Source organism: Staurois parvus, unplaced genomic scaffold (genome assembly GCF_062004578.1).
Source record: "Staurois parvus isolate SC_StPar_1 unplaced genomic scaffold, SC_StPar_1.0 ptg001349l, whole genome shotgun sequence".
Taxonomy (NCBI): domain Eukaryota; kingdom Metazoa; phylum Chordata; class Amphibia; order Anura; family Ranidae; genus Staurois; species Staurois parvus.
In genome coordinates, this window is record NW_028319145.1 from 4,045,804 (window position 1) to 4,067,177 (window position 21,374).

At 46.6% G+C, this 21,374-nt stretch overlaps 1 protein-coding gene across 1 annotated transcript in view; it reads left to right on the top strand.

The window, feature by feature from the left end:
- The window catches only part of LOC149436741 (uncharacterized), a 43,797-nt gene extending 25,965 nt beyond the window's left edge, over positions 1-17,832 (top strand). Inside the window, exons 10-16 of the mRNA XM_089661561.1 lie at positions 1,004-1,208; positions 6,727-6,822; positions 8,676-8,745; positions 10,527-10,605; positions 12,447-12,513; positions 14,639-14,787; positions 14,882-17,832. Coding sequence (XP_089517687.1) covers positions 1,004-1,208; positions 6,727-6,822; positions 8,676-8,745; positions 10,527-10,605; positions 12,447-12,513; positions 14,639-14,787; positions 14,882-16,079 — 1,864 coding nt within the window. The 3' untranslated portion in view covers positions 16,080-17,832. The remainder of the gene's footprint in view (positions 1-1,003; positions 1,209-6,726; positions 6,823-8,675; positions 8,746-10,526; positions 10,606-12,446; positions 12,514-14,638; positions 14,788-14,881) is intronic.
- The last annotated feature ends 3,542 nt before the right edge of the window (positions 17,833-21,374 follow it).

Genomic DNA, 21,374 nt, shown 5'->3' on the forward strand with positions numbered 1-21,374 from the left:
GCATGGCGCATTATGAGCTGTACTCGGATATACATACGCATGGCGCATTACGGGGCCGTACTCGGATACGCACACGCATGGCGCGTTACGGGGCCGTACTCGGATACACACACGCATGGCGCGTTACGGGGCCGTACTCGGATACACACACGCATGGCGCGTTACGGGGCCGTACTCGGATACACACACGCATGGCGCGTTACGGGGCCGTACTCGGATAAACACACGCATGGCGCGTTACGGGGCCGTACTCGGATACACACACGCATGGCGTGTTACGGGGCCGCACTCGGATAGACACACGCATGGCGCGTTACGGGGCCGTACTGGATAAACATATGCATGGCGCGTTACGGGGCCGTACTGGATAAACACATGCATGGCGCGTTACGGGGCCGTACTGGATAAACACACGCATGGCGCGTTACGGGGCCGCACTCGGATAAACACACGCATGACGCGTTACGGGGCCGCACTCGGATAAACACACGCATGGCGCGTTACGGGGCCGTACTCGGATAAACACACGCATGGCGCATCCTCCCTTTTAGTATACAGCAGAGAAAGGTTTTTATGTTTTGTCGGTTTAACATCTGTCAGGTCAAGAAATGATGGAATTGTCTTCAATGGGGACACATTTTGTACCAGGGTGAGAAAAGGTGAGTCTGTGACTTCCTGTGACAGTGGCAACCACAAGGATGTCACCTGAACAGAATGTGAAGATAAATCTCCCCAAGGGTGTCACAGGCAGAAATAAGAACGTGACACGATGATAAGCCTTTGTATCCACAGCTAAATAATGGCTGCAGTTGGATTATTGTTTGAAGACAGCAGCTATCATTCCATGCACAGGGTGACGGCCATTTTTTTGAAGCCCCGACCGACCCCTCCAATGGCGGAGATAGACCGGTTTCACATTCGGTGACGTACTTCCTGCGCGCCCTGAGCTCTCCGTCACCGACGAGCGCCGGGTTTCAGTTTCGGTGCTTTAGCTGTCATAGAGCGGAGGCTCCATCTCCGGCCTCCAGACCGACCAACCCGGCACCGTGCTCCCCTGCCTGGTGCTGCCCGGGCCCTGGCTCCGCGGCCCTGCTTCCAGCATGTCCCGGGACCCCGAGGAGGCGTGGAGTCCCGAGTATGACTCCACCTGGGACGATGAGGAGGAGGAGAAGACTCGGGGCCACAAAGAGCCAGGGAGCCGGGGACAGGTGCGGGAGATGGGGGGCAGGGACACCGAGCATCAGAAGAGATGTAAGGTGTTAAATGGGGGGGGACAGGAATTGGGGGGGATGAGGAGGATGAGGGGGAGGCAGGAATTGGGGGATGAGGGGGAGGAGGGAGGGCAGGAATTGGGGGGATGAGGAGGAGGGGAGGCAGGAATTGGTGGGATGGGGAGGATGGGAGGCAGGAATTGGAAGGAGGAGGCAGGAATTGGGGGGAGGGGGTGCAGGAATTGGAAGGAGGAGGCAGGAATTGGGGGGATGGGGAGAAGGGGGGGACAGGAATTGGAAGGAGGAGGCAGGAATTGGGGGGATGGGGAGGAGGGGGGGGGGCAGGAATTGGAGGGATGGAGAGGAGTTTGCAGGGATAGGGAGGAGGGAGCAGGAATTAAGGGGATGGGGAGGAGGGGGGCAGGAATCGGGGGGGGGGCTGGGTGGAGTGGAGGGGGGGCAGGAATTGGGGGGTGGGGAGGAGGGGGCAGGCTTTGGAATTGAGAGGTGGGAAGAGAAGTAAGAATGGGGGAATACAGAAATTGAGGAGAAGAATAGAGGGTTTGCAGGAGATGGGCACAGGAGGGATAAAGGAACCCAGAAGAGACAGAGGAACCCGGGGAGAGGAGGAGGGATGGATGAATGAATATGGAGAGATGACACAGAAGAGGACTCGAGCAACTGGTGATGGATGGATGAATTGGTGAGAGGAGGAGAAGGACAGGAATTGAGAAGATATGGAGAGGAGGAGGGATTGAGATGAAGAGGGAAGGAGAAATTGGTGAGAGATGGAGTGGAATGATGGAGCAGTTGGGGAGCAATGAGTGGATTAGAGAGGGATGGAAAGGAAGAGGAATTGAGAAATTGGGGGAAAAATGCATGAGTTGGGGAGAGATGGAGGAAAGGTATGGAGCTACTGGGGAGAGATGAAGAGGAGCAGAGATGGAGGAATGTGGAGAGATGGAGGAACTGGGAGGAGATGGAAAGGACGAGGGATGGATACATTTGGGAGAGGACGAGAAGGAGCGGGATGGATGATAGAGAGGAGGAGGGATAGAGGAATTGGGGAGGGAATATGATGAATAGGGATGGACGAATTGGGGAGAGGAGGAGGGATGAGAAAGTTTAGGAGGGATGGAGGTATGGAGTTGACAAGGGATGGAGGTGTTGGGGAGATTTGGAGAGGAGGAAGAATGGAGAAATTGGGAAGGAATGGATGAATTGTTAAGAGATGGAGGAATTAGAAAAAGATAGAGAAGGAGAGGGGTGAAGAAATTTGAGAGAAAGGTGGAGGGGGGAATGGAGGAATTGAGGCGAGGTGGAGATGGGATGGAAGAATTTGAAAGAGATGGAGAGGATGAGGGATGGAGGAATTGGGGAGGGATGTAGATAAAGAAGTTGATGAGAGATGGAGAGGAGAAGTGATGGAGGAATTGGAGAGTGGAGCAGGAATGGAGGAATTGGAGAGTGGAGCAGGGATGGACGTTTTGGGGAGAGGAGCAGGGATGGAGGAATTTGGAGAGATGGCAAGGAAAAGGAAATGAGCAATTGGTGTGGGATGGAGGCATTGGGGAGAGCAGAAGTGATGGAGGAGTTTAGGAGAGATGGCAATGAAGAGGGATGGAGGATTTGCTGAGAGATGGCATAATTGAGCATTTGGTGAGGGATGGAGGAATTGGAGAGATATGAAGTGTGGGAGGGATGAAGGAATGGGGGAATGATGGAGCAGTTGAGGTGCAATGAGCGGATTGGAGAGAGATGGAAAGGAAGAAGCATTGAGAAATTTTGGGAAGGATGGATGAGTTGGGCAGAGATGGAGGAAAGGTATGGAGCTATTGGAGAGAGATTAAGAGGAGGAGGAGGGATGGAGTAAATGTAGAGAGATGGAGGAGATGGAAAGGAGGAAGGATGGATGGATGAGTTTGGGAGAGGACGAGGAGGAGAGGGATGGATGATGAAGGAATTGACACAAGAAGGAGGAATTAGGGAGGGATTGAGATGAAGTGGGATAGAGAAGTGGGGGAGAGGAGGAGGGATGGAGGAATTGGTGAGGGATGGAGGGAGAGGCGGAGAGATGGAAGACTTGGGGGGGAGGCAGAATGGAGGAATTGAGAGGAGGTGGAGAAGGTGAGGAATGGAGGAAATTGGGAGAGATTGACAGGAGGTGAGATGGAGGAAAAGGGGGTGGGGGATGAAGGAATTGGGGGGGGATGGATGAATGTGGAGAGATGGCAATGATAAGGGATGAAGGAATTGTGGAGAGGGAAAGGAGGAGGGATGACAGAGTTGAGAGATGGAGAAATTGGGGAATGATGGGGAGATTGGCGAGGGATGGAAAGGAGGAGGGATGGATTATCTGGGAGATGGGAGAGATGGAGTAATTGGGAGATGGGTGGAACAGTTGGGGAGGGATGGTACAATCGGGGAAGGATGAAGCAATCTGGCATAGATAGGAGGAGTGATGGATAAATTAGGAAGAGACGGGGAGGAGGGATGCAGGTGGGGAAATGGGGAAGGAAGGATGCAGGAATGCGGTAGAGATTGAAAGCTGGGTTGCAGAATAGGGGAGAGATGGAAAAGAGAGACGAAGAGGGAATGATGCATGAGAGGGAGGAGGTGGTTCTGGGAAAGTGAAGAGATAAAGAGGAGGGGTGCAGGAGAGGGAAGCTATGAAGAGGAGGGGTGCAGGAGAGGGAAGAGATGAAGAGGAAGGGTGCAGGATAGGGAAGCTACGAAGAGGAGGGGTGCAGGAGAGGGAAGCTATGAAGAGGAGGGGTGCAGGAGAGGGAAGCTACGAAGAGGAGGGGTGCAGGAGAGGGAAGCTACGAAGAGGAGGGGTGCAGGAGAGGGAAGCTACGAAGAGGAGGGGTGCAGGAGAGGGAAGCTACGAAGAGGAGGGGTGCAGGAGAGGGAGGAGGTTGTGGGAAAGTGAAGCGATAAAGAGGAGGGGTGCAGGAGAGGGAAGAGATGAAGAGGAAGGATGCAGGATAGGGAAGCTACGAAGAGGAGGGGTGCAGGAGAGGGAAGCTACGAAGAGGAGGGGTGCAGGAGAGGGAAGCTACGAAGAGGAGGGATGCAGGAGAGGGAAGCTACGAAGAGGAGGGATGCAGGAGAGGGAAGCTACGAAGAGGAGGGATGCAGGAGAGGAAAGCTATAAAGAGGAGGGGTGCAGGAGAGAGGAGCTATGAAGAGGAGGGGCGCAGGAGAGGGAAGCTACGAAGAGGAGTGCAGGAGAGGGAAGCTACGAAGAGGAGGGGTGCAGGAGAGGGAAGCTACGAAGAGGAGGGGTGCAGGAGAGGGAAGCTACGAAGAGGAGGGGTGCAGGAGAGGGAAGCTACGAAGAGGAGGGGTGCAGGAGAGGGAAGCTACGAAGAGGAGGGGTGCAGGAGAGGGAAGCTACGAAGAGGAGGGATGCAGGAGAGGGAAGCTACGAAGAGGAGGACTGCAGGAGAGGGAAGCTACGAAGAGGAGGAGTGCAGGAGAGGGAAGCTAGGAAGAGTAAGGGTGCAGGAGAGGGAAGCTATGAAGAGGAGGGGTGCGGGAGAGGGAAGCTGTGAAGAGGAGGGGTGCAGGAGAGGGAAGCTAGGAAGAGGAAGGGTGCGGGAGAGGGAAGCTATGAAGAGGAAGGGTGCGGGAGAGGGAAGCTTTGAAGAGGAGGGGTGCGGGAGAGGGAAGCTTTGAAGAGGAGGGGTGCGGGAGAGGGAAGCTAGGAAGAGTAAGGGTGCAGGAGAGGGAAGCTACGAAGAGGAGGGATGAGGGAGAGGGAAGCTACGAAGAGGAGGGATGAGGGAGAGGGAAGCTACGAAGAGGAGGGATGAGGGAGAGGGAAGCTACGAAGAGGAGGGGTGCGGGAGAGGGAAGCTACGAAGAGGAGGACTGCAGGAGAGGGAAGCTACGAAGAGGAGGACTGCAGGAGAGGGAAGCTACGAAGAGGAGGAGTGCAGGAGAGGGAAGCTAGGAAGAGTAAGGGTGCAGGAGATGGAAGCTAGGAAGAGTAAGGGTGCAGGAGAGGGAAGCTACGAAGAGGAGGGATGAGGGAGAGGGAAGCTACGAAGAGGAGGGATGAGGGAGAGGGAAGCTACGAAGAGGAGGGATGAGGGAGAGGGAAGCTACGAAGAGGAGGGGTGCGGGAGAGGGAAGCTGTGAAGAGGAGGGGTGCAGGAGAGGGAAGCTACGAAGAGTAGGGGTGCAGGAGAGGGAAGCTACGAAGAGTAGGGGTGCAGGAGAGGGAAGCTACGAAGAGTAGGGGTGCAGGAGAGGGAAGCTACGAAGAGGAGGGATGAGGGAGAGGGAAGCTACGAAGAGGAGGGGTGCGGGAGAGGGAAGCTGTGAAGAGGAGGGGTGCGGGAGAGGGAAGCTGTGAAGAGGAGGGGTGCGGGAGAGGGAAGCTGTGAAGAGGAGGGGTGCGGGAGAGGGAAGCTGTGAAGAGGAGGGGTGCGGGAGAGGGAAGCTACGAAGAGGAGGGGTGCGGGAGAGGGAAGCTATGAAGAGGAGGGATGAGTGAAATGGAAAGACACGAAGAGGAGGGAGACAGAGAGAAGGGGATATAGGGAATGGAGAGGAGGGTTGCAGAAGGTGGAAATAAGAAATCAGGAAGGGGGAGGGGGGGGGTATAGTAATTGGGAAGAGATGGGTGCAGGAGATGGGCATGATGAGAGCGAGGGATGCAGGAAATGGAGAGGAGGGTGGCAAGAGGTGGAAATAAGAATTAAAGAGGGGGGGTGCAGTAATTGGGGTGCGATGAAGAGGAAGGATGCAGGCTTGGGGATATATTTGATGGGGGTGTGCAAAAGAGGGATAAGAGGAGCACAGGATGGATGGATGGATTGATGGGGAAAGGATCAACAGGTGTCCTAGAGAGGATAACATGCAGATCAGGGATACAGTAAAAGGGAGAGGATTTGAATGAAGGGATGAAAGGGAAGAGATTAAGAGAAGATGGAGAAGTTTGCACGAGAGGGAGAAATGGAGAGAGAGAAAGCAGGATGGGGATGATGCTGACGGGGATGATGCTGACCCTTCCTGTAAATGCTGATTGCCAGGCTGACCCCCTTTCCTCAATACGTTGAATCCTGGACTGAACGAATGTATGCAGATAAAAGAACCTCTGATCATATCTGCATACGTGTTCCAGGGGCAGTTATTGAAACCAGAGGATCTGCATGATGACAAGGCAACTAACATTTTTAGAGCTCAGCAGCGGCATGTTATTTATAACAGGTGTACTTTGAGAACCTCGTTGTGTACACTCACAAGCTTTGCGACAGGTCTTACACAGTGATTGCGCTGTCCTGCTCTTCTTTATCTCACTGACTGAGGACAATGCACTCTCCATGAGTTCTGACAGGGAAGCTAATGACGTAAAGTTCACATGGCCTCTATGAAGGGCTTCTCCATAGACAGTACAGTCCTGACAATATGGTCCTGCGTACAGAATAATTTTTTTTTTTTATAAACTTTAAAATATTGCAAGATATGCGATCACTAATATGATTGTTCTTTATTTCCATTACAGCCTAATAATTGTCGAAATAGGGCGACCAGAGCCGCCAGGGACCTGCAGAACTACAGACACGGCTATGTAACTGACAAGCGCTATCACTGCTACTTGGTGAGTCTCTGGCTGCAGTCTATTTGCTGATCTTTGTTCTAATGGCAGACAGTTGTTTGGTCACCGTCAGGCTTTAGTGGATGTCATTCGCCAGCTGGGTGAAGTAATTTGAGTGTGTTGGGATTTCCTTTGCGATGGGCCATTGCTCCCTTGGAGCTACTTCGGGCGCAGAATCATTCAGTCCACTTCCTGTGAGCCCAGGTTGGTCTGAGCAAACCTCTATTAAATCACAGTGCTCTTTAACTGAATTGTCAATACATAAGCGCTGCTTTGTCCAGAATGAAGGACTGCTCACTGCCTTCGCTGAAGGAGGGAGGACCTGCGACATCATAAAAAAACTGAGGGAACCTAAGGGCTTGTTCATACATGTCCAAATATCCAATATCCAAATTATATCACCAGCCTTGTCTCCAATATCACCCAAATTGTCCTCTCTGCTCCTCCCTGACATCCTGCTCTCTAGCTCCCTTGTCTCCTCCTCCCATGCTCATCTCCAGGACTTCTCCAGAGCCTCCCTCATCCTCTGGAACTCTCTACCCAATCTATCCAACTATTGCCCACTCTGTCCACTTTTATGCGATCTCTTAAAACCTATCTCTTCAAGGAAGCCTATCCTGCCTTCAGATAAAAACTAAATCTATTTCTATCTCTTAGATTGTAAGCTCCAAGGATCAGGGCCCTCCTACCCCTCTTGTATTGAACTGTATTGTTGCTGTATTGTTTCCCTTTATACTGTAAAGCGCTGAGCAAACTGTTGGCGCTATATAAATCCTGAAGAATAATAATGCTCCCCCCCCCCCCCCCAAAGTGATGCTTAAGGTTCCTTTTTTTAAAATTTTTTTTGTAAAATAACAAACATGTCTATACTTACCTCCTGTGTGCAATGGTTTTGCTCAGAGCAGCCTGGATCCTCCTCCTCTCAGGACCCCCGCCAGCTCTCCTGGCTCCTCCTTTCTGTCAGCTGCCCCCATAGCAAGCGGCTATGGGGGCACGCACTGAGCGTCCATTCACACACGAAGCCGCGGCTTGCCCCCCCTCTCCTCATTGGCTGACTGGCTGTGATTGACAGTAGCAGGAGCCAATGGCTCCCCCTTGCTGTCTCAGCCAATGAGGAGGCAGAGACCCGGGACAGCCAAGCCTATCGTGCACATCGCTGGATCTCGATGGGGCTCAGATAAGTATCGAGGGGGCACTGCTGCACACAGTTTTTGTTTTTTTTTTCTTCATGCATAGAATGCATGAAGGTAAAAAACCTTGAGCCTTTACAACCACTCTAAAATACAATCTGTGGTGGATCTCTTTTCAGAATATGAAGATTCACCTGAAAATGCCAATTCACCTGAATGGGTCATATTCGGTCGGTGGTACAGCCTGCCCAATGTGACATGCTGTTTCATTTTTGCTGCAAAGCATCGCAGTCACAGCATGGGTACAGTCCTGACCGTTTGCATGATCTAGTTCAGGTGGGTGTGGACTGACCATTTGGAAACTCGGGCACTGCCCGAGGGCCCGGGGTCAGTAGGGGGCCCCATGAGATGCCCCTGGTACCTTTTTCATAGGCTTTTTTTGAGTTTGGGCAAGGACACAGGGGCCCCTTGATCCCCTATTGCCCGGGGGCCCCATGAGTTGTCAGTCCGCCTCTGGGTGGGTGGTTGGGGAGCAGTCAAACCACGGCTCGCCTGCCGCCTAGCCACCTGTGTGAACAAGTTCTAACATAGGGATGGGGGATGGAAAAAGATAAACTAGAGCTCCTCTTTAATCTCAGTTTTTAGCTTTGTTTGGCAGAATTTTCTTTTTTAAAGTTTTTTTTTAATCTTTTTTTTTTTTTTTTTTTTTTTAATTTTCCTTCCCAGAGTTCGCATCCGGAAACCCCTAATCCCAACGTGGACTTCTATAAGGGCAATATACGTTTTGAGCCTGATGGTAAGTATGTGCTGGCTGTATGTTGGTCTCTTGTGTGAAAAGCTACAAAATAAAAAAAAAACTGTAGTAGTTTGTTACTTGAAGATGACGCATCTGTCTGTCATTGGTTCTGGATAGAGCAGGGAATGGTGAAAGTGGTATTAAGCCCCAAACCAAAAATGTAAGATATTGCAGCTTACCAATCTTCCGATGTGGCGGCTGCTTTAGTTTTTTTGTTTTTTTTTTTAAGGCTTTTTTCCCCTTATTTTCACCTGGTGATCTGGCCAGTAACACGCTTCCTGTATTAGAGCGCCCCCACTCTGGATGAAGGAGCAGCAGAGACACCTTTGGATAGCAGCTTTGTCAGTTTGTGGGGAGGGGAGTGTTTGACATGCTAGCAGATTTACGCTAACAAATTGAAACCAAACTCCAGCTATTACTTTACCAACAGCTATAGCAAACATTTTTTTTTTTGGGATACAGATTTTACATAAATAAACAAAAGGCTGATCATTGCAAGCACCCCTGCTAGTGTTAAAATGGCTTGTCTCATCTCTGATACATTCTGCTGGAGAGCTTATTCTTTTGAAAAACAGACTTACTGGCTGGATCACCTGATGAAAATAGAAGAAAGCAAGCTTTAAGCAAAGTACCAGTGAAACTGTAAAAAAAATAAGTCAGCAGTTATAAAAACTGTAGATGCTGACTTTTAAAAAACAGCCGCTTACCTGTCCCTCGTTCCCGCAGTGTCCTCCCCACAGCCCATTTCACTGGCCACCCTGTGTTCCAGGTATCTTCAGTGTGGGCACCCGGCTGTGACAGCTTCCAGCTTCACAGCCATGTGCCCACTGCACATGCGCGAGTAGCGCTGCTCTTTCTGAATGGTCCCGTAATCTTCTGGGACCTGTCACGTGTCCCAGAAGACTATGGAGAGGGAGGGGGGACAACTTCCTCGCAGTGGGAGCAGGGAGCCTGTCAATTTCGGGCGCTTACTTCAAACCCCCCTGCTCCCAAAAGGTGCTAGTCTTTAACGGGGAGCGGGGGACCAGTCCTTAAAGAGTAACTTGGGTGGAGCTTTGCTTTAAGAATTAAAACGGATGCAGCCATCTCTTCAAATGGTAAGCTGCAATGTAATAAACGTTGGCTTTTGGGTTTAATACCACTTTAAAACACATTCCACTCCTCTTCTTTTTTTTTTTTCTTGACAGTACTGCTACCTTCTTATCCTTGTAGTACCATCTTCCACTCTCAAGCTTACATTACCAGCACTCTCCCAAAGATCGGGTGCAGCTTCACAGCCTGTTGCCCACTGCGCATGCGCAAGTCACGCTGCGCCTCCTAATTGGTCCGGCAGTACCCTGAGACCTGTAAAAGTTCCCAGGAGACTGCGGGAGGGAGGAGGGGGCTGAAATTCCATCTCGCTTCGCCGCGGCGAACTGAGCTGTAAGTGGGAGCGGGTACCTGTCAAAACCAAGTACCCTCTTCCCCATCCCCCCCCCCCAAAATACGGCAGTGGAGGGGGGAAGGAGGCATACAAGCGCAGCTTTCGCTTTAACTCTGCTTTAAATGATCATCGTGGGACCACATGCTTTGGCATTGGTCACATGATCTCAGCTAAAGAAAGTAACTGTATGAGAGTTTCATCTTTGGTGTAGCTTTGTGGGAGAGGATAGAGATTTGATCTACTAAGGAGATCTCTAATAATTTGTGTTTCTGGGAATTGTATGAAGCCTGACATCTGGGATGGAGTTGATTCTTCATTTTGTTTGGCCGATTTAATCTGTTCTCTGTGTCCTGTGCAGGGCTGCTCATAAAGGACTTGTTAAAGGAATGGAATAAAAAGTATGACATCCTGGAGAGGAACCATTGCTATATCCAATGGTATGTACACCAAACGTGGAGAGATCCTTTAAAGCGGTGGTAAACCGCAGACAAGTCCCCGCCAGGTGATGTCAGAATGTGCACATTATGTAAAACTTGCCATAAAAGGAAGCCCTCCTGTCACCGCTGTAGAGGTTTCCATCTTCACCCGTCTTCCTTCCGGGTTCATGAGCTCCAGCATTCTGACAGGCCGGGCTGCAGTGACGTCACTCCCGTGCATGAGCCGGGAGTCCCGGCCACGGCACACAGCTCTGAAGGAACAGCACGGGTATGCCGTTCCTTCAGAGCGCAGGCACTGGATTAAATCCACAGATAGAGTACAGTGAGTCTTGTCACCGTAGATGAGAAAGGGGGTTACTGGCGGGGTCAGTAAGTGAGAATAAAGAAAAAAATAATCCTGGAAAAAGAAAAGTAATGCAGCCACCTCAACAAATCACAGGTAATCTGCAATATATTTTATTTTGGGATTTAGATGCGCATTGACCGCTTGAAGACAAGACTGTTACTCCCCTGTCCAGACCATTTTTCAGTGCTTTCACGCTTTGGGTTCAGTTTTGCATGACTGAGTAATTATCATTCAAATACATTTTATATCATTTTTTGAGACCGCTTTCTTTTGGAGGTGTTTTCTCACTACTCTGGATTTTTAACTTTTTACCATAAAAAGGAAAAAAGACTGAAAATATGGGGGGGGAAGCCCTTCTTAGTTTCTGTTATAAAACTTTGTAAATAAATAATCTTTCTTCGTACATTTAGGCCAAATGTATTCTGTTGCATTTCCTTGCTAAAAAGATTATATAACTAAAAAAGTGTATATTATTTAGTCTGTAGGAAAGTTAGTCTACAAACTCTGGTGTGTGTGTGCGTGTGTGTGTGTCAGCCGATCTCATTTCTTGAGGCCCCAAAATGTCAAATTACCCCTTTTTGGAAAGTAAACAGACCGAGGTATTTAGAGGCAGTTTTTTGAAGGTATAATTTTTTGTCACAATTTTTGGAAAGTGAAAACATTTTAATTTTTTTTTCACAAAGTTGTCATTTTAACAAGTTATTTCTCATACACAACATAGGCATACTTACAGTTACTGTACACCCCAAAACACATTCTGCTACTACTCCTGAGTATGCGGATACCACATGTACGAGACCTCTTTCACAGCCTAGATGCATAGGGGGGCCCAAAATCTGAGGAGCACCTTCAGTCCTTCTAGGGCATAAATCACGAAATCACTATTCAGAGAGCACCACACACGTGAACAAGGCTTTATGGTGGTCTGGTGACATTGTACTGCTGTGATCAGAGACAATGGCTGGTTGCACTGACATACAGTGATGTCTGAGCAGCCAGCAGTTGTATGTGATCACTGCCACAGCATTACAATGTCACCATAGTGACACTGTACTGCTCGGGTGGTTGTGTTTTTTGTTTTGTTTATACTCTGAGGGCTTACTACAGTCCCAATGGCTGTAGTAAGAACTCGGCATTATGCAGCCCTTGTTTCAAAGTGGGACCGCTACGATTGGTCATAGCATTTGCATGATACAGGGTCAATTTTACTGGGGGGACAAAGTGATCACAGGGCATGCCAAGGCCGATGCAGGAGACCGTTTATATACGCCCTCCTGCATTGCCAAAGCTCTTATCTGGCCATTTATGTACACCTGTCAGGTTTTTTTCCTCTGGAGGAGAAATACCTTTACTTCCTGTCCCAATCACAACAGGAAATCTCTTCCAAATAAGGTACATTCCTTTATAAGTCAGTTCTCTCCAGACCAAATGTCCACATTGAATGATTTGTCCTAGTGTCATTTTTCATATTACTATGTATGTGTTTTATTTGCAGGCTATTTCCTCTGCGGGAATATGGTATGAACTCTTGTGCCAAACCACTGACAAAGACTGAAATGGAGGTAGAGAACTTCCTTTAGTGTTAAACTCTGCATGATTGTTGGAGTAAATATCTTCAGTGTCTAGTGGCAGGGCAGAAGAAAAGTACTGCACAAAATTTTGTGTTTAAATAACTTGTGTGGTATTTATCAGAGAAATGATCAATTCACTAAAAACAGCATTATTTTTATTATAATATTTCAGTATTTAATGCATTTTATAACTTATGTTATTGCAGACGGGACTGCAGGGAAAGACAGTGCAGCATTTATACTGTCACTGCTAAATGTGACAGCCCCTGCTCAGGGCTATTGGTTGTCAGGGAGCCAGCTGCCGCCAGCATCCTAACAACCAGTGACTTATCATACCTTTAAATGTTGCACTCCTTAACACAATATCAAAATATTATATCCTTCCTATAATGTGACACCCCTTAAATTTGTAATACGGGATCAATATTCATAAGTGACCAGGTTATATAAAAAATATATTATAACATCAAACCAATTTTATATATATATAATAATAGTCCTATCAATCAAATATAGTCCAATATTTGTGACAAAGTGATTATCAATCTTTGGCACAAATATTGGACTATATTTGATTGATGGGACTATTATTATATAAAAAATATATTATAACATCAAACCAATTTTATATATATAATAATAGTCCCATCAGTCAAATATAGTCCAATATTTGTGACAAAGATTGATAATCACTTTGTCACAAATATTGGACTATATTTGATTGATGGGATTATTATTATATATATATATATATATATATATATATATATATATATATATATATATATATATATATATATATATATATATATATATATATATATATATATATATATATAAAATTGGTTTGATGTTATAATATATTTTTTACATAACCTGGTCACTTATGAATATTGATCCCGTATTACAAATTTAAGGGGTGTCACATTATAGGAAGGATATAATATTTTGATATTGTGTTATTAAGGAGCGCAACATTTAAAGGTATATTATTTTATATGCACAGTTGAAGCTATGTGTTTAATGTTGCTGATCTATTTGAAATAATTAAGTTTGGCTCGCAAGTCACACAAACATATATTTTAACCAGTGACTTATCCCCATCTGGCTCATTCATCTGTCAACCATGGATTCCTGGCTGACAGGTGAATGTGAACAAAGTGGGAGGACATTGTGGGGGGGAAAAAAAAAAAAGAGCCACAAATTCATACTGAACCCTTGAGGTCTAATGTGAATTTTAATGGGGACCCCAAACAGCATGTGGTTCCCCCAAATTCTATACCAGACTCTGGTGTGGATTTTAAAGGGATTCTCCATGAAAAAAATCAGGAGGAAAAAAAGTAAGCATGTTAGGGAAGGGATTGGGGGTAGACAGGCAGGCCAGGAAAGGGAGATGAGCTGACTGTGCATTCTTCCCCTCTGAACCATACTAGGCTACATGCTGTTAACATGGGGAGGGAGTTGGGCCCTTGCCAGGGGTCATGTTGATGAGAACAAGGGCCTCTTGCCCACAACCCTGGCTGGTGGTTGTGGGGGGTCTGCAGGCGGTATGCTTATCGGAATCTGGAGGCCCTCTGTGACAATAAGGCACCCCAGATAGTGTCCTTTCTTGTGAATGAGTAAAGGGTACATACTACCCATACTTCTTCACAAGAAAAAATGTACATGGTAAAAAAAAAAACACAACAGTTTTTGACATGTCTCAACGAAAGAAAATAAAACCTGTTGACCTTTGGCGTGTCCACTCCTGTCACTTCCCTTGCACCGAATGACATCTCTGGGTCCCTGCCACTAATGAACACAAAGGAGGGAGGTCTCCTGGGTAACATCATTGCCCAAATATGAATAGTGGTCCATGATGGCCAGGGCTCACAGAAAGTGGGTTGCATGACTGCACATCGTTCAAACCAGATGAGAGCTGGTGCTGGCTTGGAGACCTGTGAGTCTTCATGGGACAACACTGAAGTGGAGGTGAGAAAAGCTGCTTTAAGATGCCAGAGTCTTGAGAAACTACCGGTGATTCAAGCACACTGCGGACAATTCAGTTTCTTTTGGTACTATTTTTAATTCTGTTCTGTCATATATACAGCTCAGAGAATTCTCTCTGCTTTTCTAGGAGATGAAGAAAGACGAGTCTATCCAGATGATGTTCCTTGACGCCTACAAACTCATGTTGGATTTTTATGGCATCAAACTGGAAAACAAGAAGACCGGAAAAGTGACCCTAGCAGATAACTGGGAAAACAGATTTAAGAATCTGAACGAGTAAGTGGCAAGGCAGTGGAGCCATCTTTGTGATGTATGTAAAGGTAACATAGAGTGTATTCCTAACCTGCATCCTCTTGATCCTTGTTCACAGCCACAGTCACAACAATCTGCGGATCACACGCATACTGAAGTGTCTGGGGGAGCTGGGGTTTGAACACTATCAGGCTCCCCTGGTGAGGTTCTTCCTGGAGGAAACATTGTGCAATAGCAGACTACAGAATGTAAAAAGAAGTGCTCTGGACTACTTCATGTTCACCGTCAAGAACAAGGTTGAGCGGCAAAAATTAGTGCACTTTGCCTGGGAACATTACCCCCAACAAGAAAAGTTCATCTGGGGTCCTGTGGAGAAGCTCCGAGCCTACCAACCACCCGCAGAAAATGAGTACGGAAGTAAAAACTGTCAGAAAGAAAAGAATGATGAAAGCGATGAAGAAGGCCAAAAAAATGGACAGTTGGACAGCTGCAAGAAAAACTCTGAAGAAGAAGGGTTAAAGTATTCTGACTCTGGTAGTGAAAATGTTGAATGCAAGCGAGACTCTATTAAGCCTGATAAAAAACTCAGTGAGGAGTGCATACCTCTTAAAGAGTCCCATAGGAAATGTCCAGAAGAGGGTTCCAGTAGGTCTTCGGAGGCAGTGTGTAACAACAAAGGTCTGTTCTCCAGTTCAGGTCCTAATATGAACGGAGTGCAGATTCTTACAGAAGATGTGGACAAAAAGTCCAATGAAGAGGAAAGAAATGAGTTTTCTTATGAAGTGTCGCCAAAGCATGACCATAAAGTGCCTTCAGCAGTAGGAAAAGAAAATGAAGGCAAAGTAGAGAGGCAAGTGTCTGGGAATCAACATGAGAATTTCCAGCAAGACAACACACATAAAGAAATTGTTAATACGCCAGTAGGTACCCCGAGGAAACGAAAGAGACAAAACGGGAAAGGAACATCTGATGGAGGTCCACCACAGTCTGATGTCAACTCTGGGCTGCCAAAGGAAGAAGGAGAAGAAGATCGAGTGGATGGAGTTAACGATGAAGTGAAAAAACTTAAATTGAGTGAGCAGCCAGATTCTGAAAGAAATCAAAAAATGGCAGACAACTTACCAGGCAACACTGCTGGCAGAGATCCCCAACGGCCTGATGATGGTTGTGGTGTAAACCAAGAAGGAGGGGAATGTAGCCAAACAGAGAATGAGGAAGCCAAAGAGGAACCACCAAAACCTCATGAGCAGTCAAGTTCGGAGGACAATGAAAAAGATAAGCCATCAGCGATGAGCCCTAGTGAAGATCCTAAATAGTTTAAATCTGGTCTCCACTAGGATGGAGCTGACGTGGATTTGGTAGATTGAAAGCCAATGTGAAAACATCTTAAACTGCAGGGGCAGCCAAGTCCCGAGAATAGTTTCAAGGTGGCAAACAGCAAGCAGATTTTGCCAAGAGGCAGGTTAGTCAAAGCTTCTCAAATGTTGACTCCGAACCTTATCGAAGGTCATTCTTTGGCAGAGCAGGGAGAATGTAAACCCCCATCTCCACTAAAGTTCTAAGTCAAAATGGGCTTCTTTAATGGCGGCACTGGAAAAAGGCAGCCTGTAAAGATCTTTCGTAGAGGATCCCAAGCTGTGGAAGATACCAAAGCTTAGGGTCTTTCATTTATTCACGATCCAAGCATCAAGCCTGACATGCGTTCCTGCGGCCTTAACTCCACCACAAGCCGGAAAACCCCAGATGCATTTTTGAATGTAACCGAGAGAAGAGGGAATGACTTCTTTAGAGCTCATCTGTCACTGGCATTAAGTGACTTTTTTCCTCTACACTGGTGCTAGTGGACCTTTTCAGAACCTCTCGTCTTTTTTCCCCCCCGTGCCATAAATGTTTCTCTTTCGCAAAATTGTTTCTCAATTATTTCAAGAAGCTCTTTCTAATTGGATAGTTTTGTGACGTGTTACATCGTCCTTGGCTAAGAATATGGTTTTGTGACGGTCCCTTTTTATCTTTTCTTCTTTTTTTTTTTTCTGAAAAAACTTTACAGCTTGTTTGTGAAATAGATGCCTCAAAACAACCAAGCTTTGGTGTAAAATAGACGGGCTTCTCAGATCTCCTGCTGGTGGGTTAACCACATATCTCTTAGGACTTCAGAGGCAGGTTCTCTTCATTGGAGTTCCCAGGTCTTCCTCTATTCCATGGAGTCTCGCTGACCTTGCTGCATTTCGCAAAAAATAAAAAGGGGGAGAGTGGTGGGACCCCCGCTGTCTGTGGTGTTGACGATACAGATGTGGGTACTTGGGTGCAGAGATGTCTGCTCTGGGCATCCAGGAGAAGTAAATGGGTGATTTGTCCTGCTAGTATTTGTGGAAAAGTGAAGTATTATTTTTGGACAGACTGAACCTTTTAAAGGCTACATCCTCTCAAATCTGGCCTTGTAAGGGTGGACTACAGCAACCAGAGCTACCGTCCTAAAAAGTGTAGAATTTCATAGGTCCTACCCAAATCGGGGAAATGTTTTCATTGCTCGGTTTCAAAACAGCAAGTTAGCAGGCAGGCCCTCCCAGAGTGCCAATGAGAACTCCTTGGGGTAGAAGCCTCATTATATCACCTCCCTTAACAAACAACGAAAAAAAAAAAAAAAAAAAAAGGAAATCCTAAAAATTAAGAATCCTGGTCATAGCAAATCGAGCCATGTTTCTAGCTCTTAGTCTCCACCCAAATGCAAGTGTTTTGTTCTGGGTGGATGTAGCCTTTACATTTTTTTAATTGTTTTTTATGTTTATTGTTTACACTTGAGTTGGACCTCACCAGTTGACCCTACTATGTTCTTTTCACGCTGTGTCCGGAAAACATGAGGGTTTATTACTGATATATTGTATATTGGACGATTGGTACATACATGAATTTTTCAGGGGGGAGGAAGCGGAGGGGGAAACTTTTTTTTTTTTTAATTTAAATAAGAAAAGAAAAAAAAATGCAGATATTTGTAAAATAAGTTTAAATATGACTTGTTGAAAGTATGTTTTTGTTTATTTGTTTGTAAACTAAAAAAAACAGCTAAATGACCCCCTGTAGTCTTTTCTTTTATTCATTGACATAGGAGAAACATTGTGCATGCTGTTTTTAGGAAATGTGGAAGACCTGGATCACACCAATGCGTGTTGCGATCAGGGGTGGACTGACCATTCGAGAACTTGAGCACTGCCCGAGGACCCGGGGTCAGTAGGGGGCCCTATGAGATGCCCCTGGTACCTTTTTCATAGGCTTTTTTGGGTATGGTTTGAGTGTGGGCGAGGACACGGGGGCCCAATGATCCCCTATTGCCCGGGGGCCCCATGAGTTGTCTGTCCACCCCTGGTTGCGATTGATGTGTTTTTCCATTGCGTTTTGCTGCGCATTTTGTATTTTTGATACTTTTTTTGTATTGAGTGCGACTTTGATGTGACTTTACACTCTCCGGCACTCAAGTTGCATCAAAGTAGTGCAGGAACCGTTTCAAAGTTGCTGTGACTTTGAAAATGTTCCTGCACTACTTCGATGCGACTTGAGTGCCAGAGAGTGTAAAGTCGTATCGGAGTCGCACTCAACCATTTCCTATTGGCCAAAAACATAATGCACATCAAAAACGCAACAATTTGTCTATTGCACCAAAAATGCAAAAAAAAAGTCCTTTTCTAAAAATGCAGCCATTGAAAAACGTATAGATGTGAACGTGTCCCATAGGAAACCAAGTTAACCCCCCTGGTGGTATTCCCGTGTGTAGCTCGGGGTAAAGTTTCAGCACCACAAGCGGTAACCCCGAGCTACACTCGGGAATACTCTGCAGCACTGCTCCGGGATCTCTTCTTCACTTACCTTGTCCTGCGCTCCCGCAATGTCCCTCCTGCAGTGTCCCCGGCAATGTCCTCCAGCCGATGCCGGCATCTGTCTTCTGGGTTCCGTCCCCTGCGAGCGTCGGGACGTACGGGGGACGGAAATGGCGGGAAATTTGAAAATGACATATTGTGACATTCACTAAATACACTAACATCACATAGTATAACATTCCTGTATCAAACCATTTCACATACATTTTGTCCCGAGTGCTTTGTCCGGCGCCCTGCCTGCATTTTTACTGTTCTTTCTGCCTGGAAACTGAGAAACGTCCATGGCGTCCAAAAAGCGTCCCTTTAGGTCAAAAGCGGTTTTAGACCGGCTAGAGAACAGCGATAGTAAATCAGAACCACTTGCAAAATTGAGTGATAATGATTCGTGGGGGAAATTCCTCATCAGACACTGAAAACGATTCTGCGACTTTGCTCAGTGATGTGCGAACTTGGCGCTATATTTCACATTTCAGTGTTTTTGGTTTGATTATATTATTGAATTAAATTTATTATTATTATATTATTATTTTTTATGATTATTTATTAAATTATAATTTATGATTTCGTGTTTCAAATTTTATCATCCCCGGGATGTTTACTAGACTCTTGTTCAGACAGATTTCAGTGAGTTATTCCTAAAAATTACAGACCTACAATAAAAAAAATACATATTTCCATGCGAAAAAATGTACTGCTTTGAGCACAGAAATATGGACATAATCAGACCGCTAGGACTGAATGGACTGAAGTGCGTTTCTGCAAAAGGCACTAAAAAGCGCATAAGTGTGAGCCAGCACATATAGTATACAGTATTTTCTATCAATACTGAGTCTTCAGGTAAACCCAATCATTAAAATGTCAGATTCTTTACTGTGTTCATTTCAAAAGTCATTTCTAATCTTTCTGAATCTGCAGCTTTGATAAAAAAAATTCCTGGCGATCCTGCCATGAAGGTCCCTGTTCAGGTTCTTCCTTTTATAGGGTGACAACGCTCTGTCCTTGTCTCCTAGTTGTTGTGCTGCGTTGTCACCCTGTTACATGGGTTTCAGATGACGACTATTTCAACGCACATACAGGCATGATGAATCAGGAAACTCACCCTCAGAAATGCCATGTAGCCATCCTGGCATGCATGTAGGTATGAAGTAGCTGCGGATTAGAGGCGAAGGATGAAAAGAAGGCCAAAAAAAAGCATTTTATAAAAAAAATACGTTTATGAAATGCAAAGCTTCAGCAAACTCAATGGAGTTTTCTGCTGGTGACAATAATGGACCATGCCCACGTAATGTGTGTTGGAATAACCTCTACAAAATAGGGCACTAGTTTTTTTTTTTTAATTGAAATGTCAAAATGACATTTCAATCTCATCGATCTATCACACTGTGGTTCAGTGACCAGTGCTGACATCAGGTAGGTTCTGGTGCATCATGTAAACAGTGATTGGGTTTGCATCTGCTTTTGTCCTAGACTCGCGGTTTCCAAACTGTCCCGGGGGCCAGATGCGGCCCTACGCTTTATTCAGCCCTTGGGGCAATATTCCTCCAACCGACCCAAATAATTGGGCATAATTCCTGCCACTGACACCAACCATAGGGCGTGATTTCTCTCACTGACACCAATGACGGGGCACTATTCCTCCAACTGACACCAATTGGACATAATTCCTGCCACTGACACCAACGATGAGACATGATTTCTCCCACTGACACCAACAATGGGGAACTATTCCTCCCACTGACCACAACAATTGGGCACTATTCCTCTCACTGACACCAACAATGGGGCACAATTCCTCCCACTGACACCAACAATTGGGTATAATTACTGACACTAGCAATGGGGCACTATTCCTCCCACTGACCACAACAATTGGGTATAATTACTGACACTAGCAATGGGGCACTATTCCTCCCACTGACACCAATGATGGGGCACTATTCCTCCCACTGACACCAACGACGGGGCACTATTCCTCCCACTGACACCAACGACAGGGCACTATTTCTACCACTGACACCAACAATAGAGCACTGTTCCTCTGACACCAACAATGGGGTAATGTTCCTCCCATTGACCCAAATGATGGGGCATTGTTTACTCCCACTGTCACACAGATTTTTTTTTTTTCTACGCTCACTGGTCACAGTCTAGCCCCACCTAAAGTTCAAAAATCAATAAACTGGCCTTTTGATTAAAAAGCTTGGAGACCCTCGTCCTATACCACCCTCAGGTATCTATGACACGGGCGGCCAGGGGACAGTAAAAACAGGCGGTTGAGCCTCAGTTTTACCGCCCTTTCCTGACAGCACACCTACAGTTCACAATACAACTGGAAGGCTCCATTCACATGCTGCAAGTGCAGCAAATCTTTAGCAGCATGTTGATTGGACAGATGACATTGTCAACCTCAGCCATGTGACAACTGCCAGCCAAAGGCTTGGCTCGTGGTTGCAGTGCCTTCATTTAATTGGTGTTCTTCCAACGAGAAGAAAAACAGGCATTCAGGAAGCGGCAGGATCACCTCCTGAACACGCGACTGCTTCGCCGCACTTTGGAAAGCCTTCCACATTGAAGAGCGGACTAGTATGAATGTAGCCCAAGGTGGTCTTCTATATGTTCCCATGCAACATTAAATGCATCCAGAGAGTCCTCAGACCCTGGAAGATGATCCCCCCTCCACGATGTACAATCTCTTCACCTCTGGTCATCTCTCTGCACTCCTGATTGCACTCCCCTGAGCCA